Source organism: Antechinus flavipes, chromosome 4 (assembly GCF_016432865.1).
Source record: "Antechinus flavipes isolate AdamAnt ecotype Samford, QLD, Australia chromosome 4, AdamAnt_v2, whole genome shotgun sequence".
Lineage (NCBI taxonomy): Eukaryota > Metazoa > Chordata > Mammalia > Dasyuromorphia > Dasyuridae > Antechinus > Antechinus flavipes.
The window spans coordinates 65241366-65255997 of NC_067401.1; the positions used below are offsets into that span (position 1 = coordinate 65241366).

The 14632-nt window shown below is 33.5% G+C and overlaps 1 protein-coding gene across 1 annotated transcript in view; it reads right to left on the bottom strand.

Moving 5' to 3' along the window:
* Window positions 1–14632, bottom strand: part of SLC30A7 (solute carrier family 30 member 7) — an 85833-nt gene that overhangs the window by 43551 nt on the left and 27650 nt on the right. Inside the window, exons 3-5 of the mRNA XM_051993233.1 lie at window positions 9406–9519; window positions 4958–5045; window positions 3636–3762 (exon numbers count right to left, since the gene is read on the bottom strand). Coding sequence (XP_051849193.1) covers window positions 3636–3762; window positions 4958–5045; window positions 9406–9519 — 329 coding nt within the window. The remainder of the gene's footprint in view (window positions 1–3635; window positions 3763–4957; window positions 5046–9405; window positions 9520–14632) is intronic.

Below are 14632 nucleotides of genomic sequence, written 5' to 3' on the forward strand. Positions count from 1 at the left end.
GATAGCAAGAGTCAGAATAGTTATCCAAAGTCATACTGTATGACATAGTAAAATTCAAACTAGAATGAAGTCTTTTTGTTTTTCATTTATGCTTCTATTATCAATCATGAATTTATGCTGAGAATGAGAAATATTTGGGAGTGGTCAGAGCTAAAATAAATTTGTAACTTGGAAAGTACATAGTGGTACAAAATCCTGCTATATATAAGTAAATTGAAATTTTAGTATAAAGGAGATTTAGAAATGCATTTAACCACTGTTGAGTAATACAGTGGATAACATATTTCTGAAAATGCCTAATTTACAATAAGTGAATAATAATCTGAGGACCTGCAATTTTGTTAGTATAGGTACTCCCTCTGTGAGTGCAGCCGATTCCATTAAAAACTCATCATCTGAAATCTCATTATCATGAAACTTGATTGAGCTTTGAATCACTTCTTTAGGAACTCCAAGTGGCCCCTCCATTCTCACTGGAGTATTAAACAATAAACTCTTCCCAAATTAGATATTTCTAGCTAACAGCATTTATCATCCATTGTTCAACTTGATTTCTATTCAAAACCTATGTACCTAAAGAAGTTTCCCCACCCCTTTTTAGCTTTCTTTTGTGTACTGTCTTCACTTATTAAACTAAGCTCCTTGAGGGCTGGATTTATCTTTTTTATTATTTGTATCTCCAGTGTATATATGTGCACAGTTTCTGGCACATATAAAATATCTATTTTTCCCAATAATGAAAACATAGCTGTGGATAAATTTGATTTCTAACTAAATTCTGGCATTTATGACTAAAAGAATGGTAAATGAACATTTCTATCTGGAAGCAATGATCACTAAGAAAAGGTACAGCTTCTTAAGAACAGGGCATTCTGGACAATACATATCCTTTCTAATCAGAGATAGAAAACTGATAAGTCAAACAGATGCTACTCTATACCTAGATTTTAGCAAAGCAGTTGTTAAAGCTCTCAAACTACTGGGGGGTAAGGGAAGGAAGAGATGAGGACAAGGAAGGAAATAAAAATTAAATAAATTTAAAATTAATTGAACAGCAAGACCCAAAGAGTAGTTAGCAGTGGCTTGATGTCAATTTAGAGGGAAACCTCCAGTGGAGGGTCCCTGGGATCAGTATTGTTTATTTAACTTTTTTACGACATAATCAGTATTCAAAAAACACTTGGAAGCCCACATCATTGGGTCAAAATTCAATAAGGATATTGAAAAATTTTGTATCTGGGCTCAAAAGGGCCATTTCTAATATACAAAATAGAAGAAATCTACTTGAAGAGCAGTATGTCTGAAAAGGATACAAGGGTTTTATTGAACTGAAAGATTGATGTGAGTCAAGAGTGGGATACGCGCAGAGAAATCAAATGTGATTTATGTTTCAACAGTCAGAAAAATATTGTGTCAGTGTCATATGTCAATCTCCATACTGACAGTCCAGCTTTATTCTGCCCTAGTCAAACTGCATAAAGAGTCAGGTAATCTGACCGACTAAATTAACAGCTATCTTTAAGCACATAAAGAGTTGTCACACCATTGCAGCGTTGTAAGCCAAGGCTAGATGATTATTTGTTAGGTATGTTACAGAAGGAAGCCTTTTTCACTTAGTCTAAACTAGATGGCCTCTAAGACCCTTTCTATCTTTGTGGTTCTCGAGTTCCTATAACTCAAAATTCTTTACAGTGAGCCTCTCTCTGAACCCAGCTGGACACCAGGCCTGCCCTCAGAGATTTTCTTCACTTCTTTTGCCATCTAGAATCCAGAGCACCTCCACATTATGAAGCCTCACAGAAGACCTTTAGGGGAAGAAACTAAATAAGTCTGAATGCTGCTTTACCAAATTGAAAAGAAATATGGCTTTTCCTCCCTGAAATAAGAAGTTTAATGACTTCTTAGGTTCCATGGGCAGCTTACCATCATAGTTTTTCCAGTTATAACTGAATTAAAAACCAAAATCCAGCTTCCCTCTTAGCACACACACAAGAAGGGAAGAGCCTAGACTCAGATACTATTGCTGCTGCTTCAAAATAAGACAGGCAGAGCACTTCTGCTTAGATACTATATATACCTGCCTTGGTCCCTCAGAGAGTGAGCTCACTGCATATGCATAGCTTGTCAAAATGACTCTTCCTCCCCCAAATCCCACAAAAAAGTGAGGGGCTTAGAGTGCAGGGAACTAGTGGATAAAGAATTGGACTTGGAGTTAGGGAAACCCGGATTAAAATTCTGGCTGTGCTATTTAGTAGCTGTGTGGCTTTGGGCAAGTCAGTCTCTGAGCCTCAGCTTCTCCATCTGTAAAATGGGGATAACATCTTTAATTATGTTTCTCATAAGAGTTGGATGAGAGGAATCCTTTTCACTAACCACCTCAGTGATTAATAACTGTCATTTTTATAGCACTTTAAAGTTTACAGGTATTATCTTACTCGAGCCTCACAGCAACTCCGTGATGAGATACTACGCGTTTTATCACCCCGATTTTAACAATGAGGAAACCAAGGCTCAGAAAGTTTAAGTGGCTTGAATAAACAATTCAATTTTAGGAAAAAACCTAAATTAATGGGCTAGGAGAATAGGATTTAGAGCTAGGAACTTAAAATTGAACTAATCTAACCTCAAAATTTCACAAAATTAACACTGGTTAATTCCCCCTTTTTTTAGTACCAAATTGAAATAACTTTGTTAAAAAATACCTCTCAGACAGATCTCAATCCTATATGTTGACTGTTTTGTTTTAGTTGTTTCACTGTACTATCAAGTTAGAGTCTGAATAATATATTCTATTCAATCATAAATTTCAGCTAATCTTTTATAATAAAACTACTCCAAATTCTTCTGTTATGGGCCAGAACTCTAAAACAAGGATTCTTACAAGGTATTAAATCAGTAGAATTGATGAGACAATGCTTATCTAGTTTAGCATGGTGATTAATAGCTCTCAAAATTCAGCATGATTGATTTAATCTTTTTAATCTTACAACAAATAATGGGGGAATTCCAAGGACTTAGAGAAGGTTGTAAGTGTCGGTCAAGTTGCTCTTGCACAATATCTACTGAGGCTGAATTTTATTGTTAAGGGCCACTGTTCTACCCACACTGGTGTATCAGTTTTCCACTGAATAGGAACAGGTGAGAGTGTAGGCAGGCCTTCAACAGCAGCCCTACTTAAAAAGCTAAAGTACTCAATTGTAATCCTAACTACTATACTCTTCTGACACAAGAGTAGAATAAATGTAAGTTTCAGTAAAAAAAAAAAAAAAAAAAAAAAAAAGCCATTAACTTAACATGGCCAAAAAATGCAACATTTTAGTTGAATAAATTACACTTTAATAGAAGGAAGGAAAAACCTTCTAACAAGTAATAAACCACTTGTGGACTAGGGTGTCCTCTAAGATAGTTGAGCTCCCCATTACTGAAGACAAAAAGAGGAATATGTAGCAAGGATATTATTTAGATATGGGTTGGACTAGCTGACCTCTGAGGTCCTATGACTCTATGTTCAATATTTATTCTTTACCAATATTTAGCTTTGTATAAAAACCATTACATAAGTTATCAAAATTATTCATCTTTCACAAACAGCCTAGAAATGAAGGAAAAAGGAAAAAAGGCTCTAACCATCATACCAGAGCCATGTGAATGTCCATGACCTCCATGTTGGAAAGCAAATATTCCTATTAGGTTTACAACAAACCCAAGCACAGAAACAAGTAGTAGTCTCTCGTGGTGAACATCTGGAGGTGCTAATGCTCTCTAGAAAACACATAACACATAAGAGACAACATTAAAATCAAAATCTGATTAAATAAAATGTCAAAAAATTAAAATACAAAGCAAAAAAAAAATCATTAAGTTTAAAATAACAGCATTTAGTGGCTCTTATTTTCAAAAGAAAAAGCCAAATTCCAATAATATAACTGTCTTGTATATAACAGGCACTTAAAAGTGCTTGGTGAATTGGATTAGGTTGTAAGCCATCATAGGACATAAGGTAATATAATCAGATAATCATATATTTAAAGGTGGATGGGACCTTGGAGGTGGTCTAGTCCAATCTCTTTATTTTACAGATAAGGAAACTGAGGCCCAGAGAGGTTAAATGACTTGCTCAAGATAAGAAACAGATAAGTAAGTGGTATAGGAAATAAATGTTAAAAAGGGCTGGATTCCAGCCCTAGTCCTCTCATTCCAAATTCTGTGCACTTTGCACATCGCATCACAAAATGTTAAGATCACAAACCATAATATATAGCAACTATGCTAGTTAAATAATATAAGGACCCATGACCTTATTTGAGTAGGCACTTTCCTAGATTCTTCTTTAAGTATGTAGATTCAAGATTCAAACTCTTCAAGAGTTTCTTGAAGAGTCTTTACCCAGAGCAATCTGGTTATGAACTTCAATGTTATAATTAATAATGGTGGTGATGATAATAATAATAATAATTATTTCCATAAAATGATTATTTCTAGGACTCCTACAACAAGCTCAACAATTGCTCTTTTTTTCCTGACAAGTTATTCATCTTCATATCTATTAAGTCCTTTTCAATCCAGGTCATGATTGATCTTCTTTGTATATGAAATATGTTCTGATTAACTCACCCTATTGGATTCATTAACTGCATTTTATCAACATTTTGTACAAAAGTTCATATTGCATATTCATGCATTTTATTTTGTTTTTGCTTCCAAATTGTTTCAAATAATGGCCTATCTCATTAGAGAAGGTAGTTATAAACTCCTCAAATGCAGAGTTAGTGTATTTCTTCTCCTGCTAACAGACCTTCTATTGTATTTAATACACCAGTGTCAGTGAGAATCCTTCATTAAGTGCTAGTTGCATTACTGAAAGAATGAAAAATAGCTCTAATATAATATGCCTAGAAATGAAAATTCACACTTCAGGAAAAAGAAAAAAAGATTTACTGATTCTATTATACTGTACCTCAACACCTTCAGAGAAAATAAAAAAGGCAGTGAAGATCAAAAATAGGCCATTTACAAAACCAGCCAGAACTTCCGCTCTAACATACCTGGGGAATGACCAAACAATTGAATTATTAACTGCAAAGGCATATAAAAATTCACATTTTTTTTCAAAGATTTTAAGCTATACTGCATAGTTGCATACTTCCAAAAATGTTCCAGGAATCTATAAATACAAGTGATATAAATGGAGGAATGGGAGGGAGTGGGGCACGGGAGTGTTGTTAATTCTGATTAAAGAAAAATTATAATTAACAATTAAACAGTATAACAAACAAATTATTAAGGAACAATTATAAAGTACTCATTAAAGAAAATCAACTTGGAAAACCCTTAGATAGACATAAATCTAAAATTGCCTCACGATCACTAAAAGAGAAAAATTCATAGCCAGACAATAGATCAGATGGACAAAGGTGGGTAAAAAAGGACAAGAATGCTTACAATTTCTGCCTTTGTACATGTTAAGTTACAGAAACTGCAGCTTTGAACTAGAGAAAAGGAACTGATTCAACTTGAAGAATTATTACAGAAGCAATCTGACATTTATTTCCATCACCATTGCCAGAGAATCTAACAAAGATTTTTCAAAATCTCCATTTTTTAAAGCCAATTCTAGCTTTAAATTGGAACTTTATTTATTAAATACTAGTGATTTCTTCCTGGATTCCTGAAACTTTCAAATGCTTATCAGAGTAAAGTATGACGGGGAGGAAAAAGATCTTATTTTTCCTTTTATGTTTATTCTGCTTGACTAAAATCATTAGACACAATTTTAACTTAACTTTCACACACTTACAACTTAATCAGTCAAGTTACTAAACTATATTAGGAGGCATAAAAATCACTGGCTTATAGAACTTTTTGATTACTAAAATAAAAGGCAAGACCTTACAACTAGAGCATATTTTACATTTAGATCACTTGATTTTACTTGATCCTGTCCTAATATGAGATGTGTTCCAACCTGTCCTTTAGATCTACACAAAGAAAAAGAGTTCATGTCTACAGCCATATAAGACAACCATATTTAGTATTATTACTTAAATGTTTTATGTTTGAAATATAATCACTTAGAGGAAAATAAAATAACAATACAATATAAAGGAATCTAAGCTAAAATTCATTTTGGCTTCTTTGTAAAAAGAATTTACTAGATTTAATAAAACTCTTACTTATAAGAGATCACAAGTATAATTCATAAATTTATTAATGGCTTTTCTTTCAGAAGATCCTTATTGATTTTCAAGCTTTCCAGTAATATAAAAAACACATTTATGTGTATAAAGGGTACAAATAGACCCCAAATGTACCCTGAATGATTGACAATTAAGTTTCTTGTTTTGTGTATCACACAAATCTGGGAGGGATAGCTAATGTGTTAGACAATAGATACAAGATCCAAAAAGATCTTGATAAACTGAGTGTTAAGTCCATCTAAAATTTATTAGGAATAAATTTAAAGTCTTAAAATTTGGGTTAAAAAAAATCAACTTCCTAAAGATGTAATAGAGGAGTCTAAATGGCAGGATAGCAGTAAAAGTTGAGGACTTCAGTGAACTGAAAGTCAATAGGTGTTAATAATGTAAAATAGATGCCTCAAGCCACCAAGCTCTTTGGCTCTATTAAGAAAGTCAGAAAAATGATGGGAGCATCTCTATATCCTGCTCTGGTCAAACCACCTCAGGAGTACTGGATTCAGTTCTGAATACCAACTTTTAGGAAAGGCATTGATCAGATACTCCAGAGTATCCAGAATAAGATAATAAGGATGGTGAGACATAGTTAAAAGAACTGAGTATGTTAAAAGCCCTATTAAGAGAGAACAGTAACTGTCTCCCATACAACTGACAGGCTATTATTCAAAAGAAGGATTAGATTTGTCTTGTCTGTGCCCAGAGCATAGAACCAGGAGCAAAGTGTTATGGAATCTTCAAAGAGGCAAATTTAAACATGATATAAAGAAAAACGTAGAGCTAGCCAATGCTGAAATGGACTGCTTTCAGAATCCTCAACAATGGCCTTTAAGAAAAGCTGGAAGACTACCTGCCAGGAATATTGTTTAAAAAAAAATTCTTATTTAGATAGATATTAGTCTAGGTGATTCCTAAGATACCCCCCCCCCAACTCTTAAGAGTCTATTACTCTGTTGCCTGTCATACAAACTTTTTTATCCACTTTTATAAGTTTAAAGATAATGGTGCCAAAAAGATGACTATTAAATAAACAAATAATGAATTTGCTCCCTGCTGTTTTCCTTCCTTTCTGACCTGTTATTCTATCCAATCTTCCTATCCCCAAACACATTGGAATTTATTCAAAGGTTTAATGCCTGAAGATGGGGTAAGGCATCCATCTCAGTTATCACAGGTACTAAAATCTAAAAATGTTCCTATGGCCAATTACAATTACATTAGTTACTGTGAGTAGTCCTTGAAAGCTATATCAGACAATTCTCCCTATTATTCATTTTCTTGAAAGAGAAGAGAAATAAAGATGGGGTTGGTAAAAGACTCAACCTATCCAGTGACAAATCATCAGGTAATGTTTACCTGTTTACCACTGATTCAACTTAACCCATTATCTTTTCCAGGTATTATGATCACTTTCTTTACACCAACTTAACTTCACCCACCCCAAATACAACTGCCACCATTATTACATTTAGACAACACCTGCATAAGTGAACATGACATATGAACCCATTTCAAATATAAAATGTCAGCTACATCAACAATTATAACTTTACCTACTGACTAATCCTGCCCAAAACAACCAGTAAAAATATCATGCATTGACCATGAATTCAAAGGAAAATCAATTATGACTCTACAAACAAAAGATGTTTTAAACAGAAAATATATATGTATCAGGACACATGATGACCTGACAATTTAGTTTACAAATGAAAATGGTAAAAACTTAATAGCTTATTTTTCAAACTATTATAATTAAAGATATCAAACTCCTTTTATTCAGGATAACTGGAGACTGAGTCTCTTGGTTAAATCTATATTCTGTTTAACAATTAACAAACATACAATATACAGAATGCTGATTTTTCAATAGGATAAATGCATAGCATTAAAATTGTAATGAACAAAATTTAATAATTAATAATTCAGAAAGCATTTTATGATCTTTCAGTGCCCGAGGCTCAAAATTATTATATCAATTACATCATGGTAGCATATAAAATATTCTGTTTATTTAAGTTTTATAGTTCCTCAGATTCTGAGCAAAGAGGGCTTTAACATATGTGCTGGTCACAATAGGAAAAACCATTTACTTTTTATTTCATCCTTTATCTTCACAAAATTGATATAAGGAGAGACTTGAACTATAGTTATCATGACATATGCCAAAAGGCTGGTAGAAACTACTCAGTAACTCCATTATCCACAATAATGTGTAAAAAAAAAAAAAAAAAAAAAAAAAAAAAAAAGTAGAATAAATGAATGAATTACAAAGAACAAATCCCAGGACAATTAAAAAGTATTTGGTAAACTGTATTATATTATATATTATATATATAATATTATTATGTATTATATATTAATGTATTATATATATTATATAACTTATAAGTATATAAGTTACTATTTGTCTCAAATAGAGTTCAGAATGGAGACTAGATCGCTTAGCTCAATACCCTGTACAAAGCAAAAAAGTCAGGTTTATCTTAAAAAAAAAAAAAAGTTACAATATCCTGCATATAATATAATCATGGCCACAAAATTACAAGAACATACAAATAAGAGACATAAGTCTCCATCTACTCTATACTACAATGACTCTCAATATATTATCAACATTGTTGTTTTTTGGGGGATTTTTTGAGTTGTTTCAGTTGCATAGCCATTTGGGGTTTCTTTGGTAAAGATACTGGAATGGTTTGTCATTTCCTTCTCTTGCTTATTTTACAGATGAAGAACTGAGGTAAACTGGGTTAACTGACTGGCCCAGAATCACACAGCTATTAAGTATCTGCGGCCAGACTTGAATTCAGGTCCTCCTGATTCCAGGCCCAATACTCAGACCACCCCACAGTCCCTTATCATGCTACTAACAAAAAAAAAAAAATTCACTTATATTCATGTATTTTAAATTTTGTAAAGTTACTCAATTGACAATCAACCTGTGAGGTAGTTTGTACAAATATTTAATGCACATTTTACTAAGATCCAGCAATACATTAATATCTGAGATAATATTTAAATCCTGACTACAAATCTAAGACTCTAACTATTTCAACATTGTCATAAATAACTTCTTTACATTAAAAAAAAAAAAGTTTGTTGATTTGTAGCTTTTTTTTAAAACCAATTTAAATGCAAGGTTAATGTTCTTGACATGATTATATTTTCACATTGTCGATTAAGATTTTGTGAAATAAATGTCCCTTACCCATAGGAAAAAGCATCATTATCTCTCCATTTTGAAATTACAGAAGCTGCCAGTCCAGCCAATATAGCAGTGCTATCGAAGAACATGTGAAAAGAATCGGAAATCAAGCCTAAACTGGGAGAAAAAAACAAACACACATTAAGTCATAATCATAACCAAGTAATGAAAAATGTCAATCCATGAGGAACTTCTGTTTTTAAAAAACCAACAAAGAAATATAAAGGACATAATTTCACATATGAAGAGTATTAAAAATAACTATATAATGCTTTCAAACATAGGTTGTAAAGAAATATCTAAACTAATAGTTTAATGTTACTTTGGCTTACCTCTTACAATCTGGTTTCAGACATCAAAACTCTCTCTCTCCAGGTAACCAATGCCCTCCTAAATGCTAAATCTAAAAGATTTTTCTCAGTCTTCATCTTTCTAGACCTCTGTATGGCTTCTGATCTGAATATTCTCTTCCTAGACACTATATATTAATGATATCAAACACAAATAGAAACAGGGGCCACTACAACCATATGCAGAGATTCCTATGGCCATAAGCCTGAGTTTTAAAATATCCTATCTTTTTACTTATTTTCCAATTATATTTTAATGTAGTTGGGCCTACTTGCAAATACCGTGGGCCACATGCCATATGTCTGACACCTCAGCTCTCTACTCTCTGGATTCTACTGACAATTTTGTTCCTAGTTCTTCATTTAACTAATCTGCTCTCATTTCTTCAGTTTTCTTTGCTGAATTGGACATTTCTTATGTGTGGATATAACTTAGAGATATGTCCTAGGCCTTCTTTCTCTCTGTATCCCTTAATGACATCTTAAATTTTCATGAGTTCAGTTCTACATAGATAACTCCCAAATCTACAGACCTAATCTTCATTTTCCTTTTGAGCTCCAATTTTGCATAATTCACCTATTAGTTATTTGACACTCAACATGACTAAAGTAGGACTCATTTCCCCTTGCCCCCCCAAAAAAATCCACTCATATTTATAACTCCCTATTTCTATTAAAGGTACTATTACTTTTCTAGTCACCTAGAATCACAACCTCTAAGCTTTTTCCACTCACAACCCTTTTTACGTGATCCCCAGATACAAAGGTATATAAAATAGGTATAAAAATCAAACATGTACTGATTATAAATCATAACTTTGCAATCCCCACATCCAATTATGAGATTATGAAACCCCACATGGGGTCATGAAGCATACTTTAAGAAACTGGGAACTGGGGTCTAAGGCATGCTCCACTCTTCCTTTTCTTCATATCTTTTACATCCAGTAAGTTAATAAAGTCCTGCCAATTGTACTTATATCTCTTTAGTACCTTTCCACTGGCTTGGTTTATGAAGCTACTACCCTAAATCAGAGCCCTCATTACCTATCAGCTGGACCACATTTCTCCCTACCTCTGATCTCACAACCCTTCAATCCATCTTCCACAGAGATGCCAGATTATCTTTCATCATTCCCAAAGCATAATGACTCTGCCACTGTCCTGCTGGAGATACTTCTTGTTGATTCCAGGATAAAAGACAAACTCCTCTTCCTAATCTTTAAAATAGTTCATAAAGTGCTCTAACCTTTTTTCTGGACTGACCTAATAAACTTTGTTATTTCTCACAGACTATGTTTTATCCAAATTGTCCCCCTTATAACTCTACATGACATTCCATCTATGACCTTCATAGAAAAGATCTGTTTCAATGAGAAATGGGAGAGAGGCAGTGAAGCACAAACAGGTGACCACAAATGCCAGCTCAGACAGATCAGAGCCCTGGGGCAGAGCAGTCTCAGTGTGGCAGTGCGACCTCTGCAAGACAGAGTTTATGGGAGGAAGCGGACCAGAGAAGATCTGTTTAATTGGAAGCAGGAGATAAACAGCAAGGCCTGGACAGCTGACCACAAATGCCAGCTCAGAAAGTTCAGAATCTGGGAGGAGTGCAGTCTCAAGGAAGCTGAGCAGACTCTGACTACAATACCAGGGCAGACAGCACAGAGCCCCGGGGCATTGCTGACAACTCCATGTGGCAGAGGCAGTACCAGGAATGAATCAGCATTGACCCAGCACAGCTGCAGTTGCTTGAAAAACCTCTCCCATCCTAAGGGCACAGCTTAACTCAATTTTTTAAAAAATGAGTAAAAAAGTAAAGAGAAATCTAACAATTGACAGCTTTTATGGTGAGAGAAGAACAGATTTCAAATGCTGAGGAGACTAAAGGCAGCTCCAAGGGGTGAAATAACTGGTCCTCATCATACAAGGCTCTCCTAGAAGAAATTAGAAAGGATCTTAAAAGAGAGCTAGAAGAAAAATGGAGCAAGGAAATGAAAGCTTTGCAAGAGAGTCTGGAAAAGGCAATACAAAATAAACTTAGTGATGGAAAAAGCATATAACTCATTAAAAGACAGATTTGATAAACTGGAAAAAGAAAGCAATTCCAAGAAAAACAGAATTTGTGAAACAGAAAAAGAAAGTAACTTCTTAACAAACAAAATTTGTGAAGTGGAAAAAAATTCCATAGAACAAAACAACTCATTCAAAAATTCAATTGGACAAATACAAAAAAGAAGTAAAAAAAAGTAAATGAAGAAAATAATACACTAAAATTCAAAATTGAACAAATGGAAATAAATGACTCAATAAGGCAACAAGAATCAGTCAACCAAAAAACTGAAAAAATATAAAAAAATGTAAAATACCTAATGGGGAAAACAACTGACCTGGAAAAGAGATCTAGGAGAGACAATCTAAGGATTATTGGACTCCCTGAAATACATGGTGAAAAAAAAGAGCCTAGACATTATCTTTCAGGAAATCAAAGAGAACTGCCCAGATATCACAGAAACAGAAGGTAAAATAACCACTGAAAGAATTCATCTGAAAAAGGCCCCAAAATTAAAACCTCAAGGAATATAGTGGCTAAATTTGAGAACTATTGGACCAGGAAAAAATATTACAAGCAGCCAGAAACAATTCAAATACTGAGGAGCCACAGTAAGGATTGCTCAGAATCTAGCAGCTTCCACTTTAAAGGATTGAAGGGCCTGGAATCTGATGTTCTGAAAGGTGAAGGATCTCGGAATACAGCCAAGAATAAATTACACTGCTAAACTGAGTATTTTCTTTCAGGGAAGAAGATGGACATTTGATGAAACTGGTGAATTCCATGTATTTTTGATGAAAAGACCACAGCTAAACAAAAAATTTGACCTCCAAATATAAAACTCAAGAGAAGCACAAAAAAGTAAAAAGGAAAAAAAAAAAAAAACTCTTGAGAACTGTATTTCTGTTATGAGTATACAATGAGAATGCATGTAAAATCTGATTTTAGTGTTATATAAAAAAGAAACTAGAGATGGAAAGGAGATTGTAACAGAAAAAAAGGGGAAAGTGGAGGTAAAATGAGAAAAATTACATGTCAGGAAGAGGCAAAGAAAACATATTATAATTGAGGGAAAGAAGATATTGTGTGAATCTTACTCTCATCAGATTTGGCTCAAGGAAAGAATATTAGATATATTTGGTTTCACCAAGAAACATCTCTCATCTTATAGAAAAGTGGGAGGAGAAAGGGGAAAAGGAAGAGTTAGCCTAAATAGAAGGGAAAAGAGGAAAAAGTAGGGGAAAGGTATAAGAAAGGGGTAGGGTGTCTAAAGGGGAAGGACTGTTTGTGACAAGTAGTGCTCATAAGTAAAATACTGAGGAGGAGGGAAAGGGGAAAAGGAAAGAGAAAAGTATAATTTAAGGATAATAAGAGGGCAGAAAATACAGAATTAGTAGTTTTAACTGTAAATATGAATGGGGTAAACTCTCCCATAAAGTGGAGGCAGATAGCAGCCTGGATCAAAAGCCAGAATCCTACAATATGTTGTTTACAAGAAACACATTTAAAGTAAATTGATACATACAGAGTAAAGGTAAAAGGCTGGAGTAGAATCTATCATGCTTCAGATGAAGTAAAAAAAAGCAGGGGTAGCCATCCTCATGTCAGATCAAACAAAAGCAAAAACTGATCTGATTAAAAGAGATAAGGAAGGAAATTATATCTTGCTATAAGGAAGGAAATTATATCTTGCTAAAGGGTACCATAGGTAATGAAGCAATATCACTATTAAACATATATGCACCAAGTGGTGTAGCATCTTGCAAAAAGAAATAGACAGTAAAACTATAATAGTGGGAGATCTCAATCTTGCTCTCTCAGAACTAAATAAATCAAACCATAACATAAATAAGAAAGAAGTTAAAGAGGTAAATAGAATACTAGATAAACTAGATATGATAGCTCTTTGGAGAAAATTGAATGGAGACAAAAAGTAGTACACTTTCTTCTCGGCAGTTCATGGAACCTATACAAAAATTGACTATATATTAGGACATAAAGACCTCAAAATCAAATGCAGAAAGGCAGAAATAGTAAATGCATTTTTTTCAGATCACAATGCAATAAAAATTACATTCAATAAAGGGCCAGGGGAAAATGGACCAAAAAAGAAATTGGAAACTAAATAATCTCATCCTAAAGAATGAATGGGTGAAACAGCAAATCATAGACACAATCAATAATTTCATCCAAGAGAATGACAATAATGAGACAACATATCAAAATTTGTGGGATACAGCTAAAGCCGTAATAAGGGGAAATTTTATATCTCTAGAGGCTTACTTGCATAAAATAGAGAAAGAAAAGATCAATAAATTGAGCTTGCAACTAAAAAAGCTAGAAAAAGAACAAATTAAAAACCCCCAATCAAGTACCAAACTTGAAATTCTAAAAATAAAAGGAGAGATCAATAAAATTGAAACTTAAAAACTATTGGATTAATAAATAAAACTAAGAATTGTTTTTATGAAAAAACCAACAAAACAGATAAACTTTAAGTTAATATGATACGAAAAAGTAAAGAGGAAAATCAAATTGTTCGTCTCAAAAATGAAAAGGGAGAACTATCCACCAATGAAGAAGAAAATAGAGCAATTATCAGGAGTTACTTCGCCCAACTTTATGCCAATAAATTTAACAACCTATGTGAAATGGAGGAATATCTACAAAAATATAGATTGCCCAGATTAACAGAAGGGGAAATCAATTACTTAAATAGTTCCATTTTAGAAAAAGAAATAAAACAAGCTATTAATCAACTCCCTAAAAAAAAATCCCCAGGACCAGATGGATTTACATGTGCATTCTACCAAACATTTAAAGAACAATT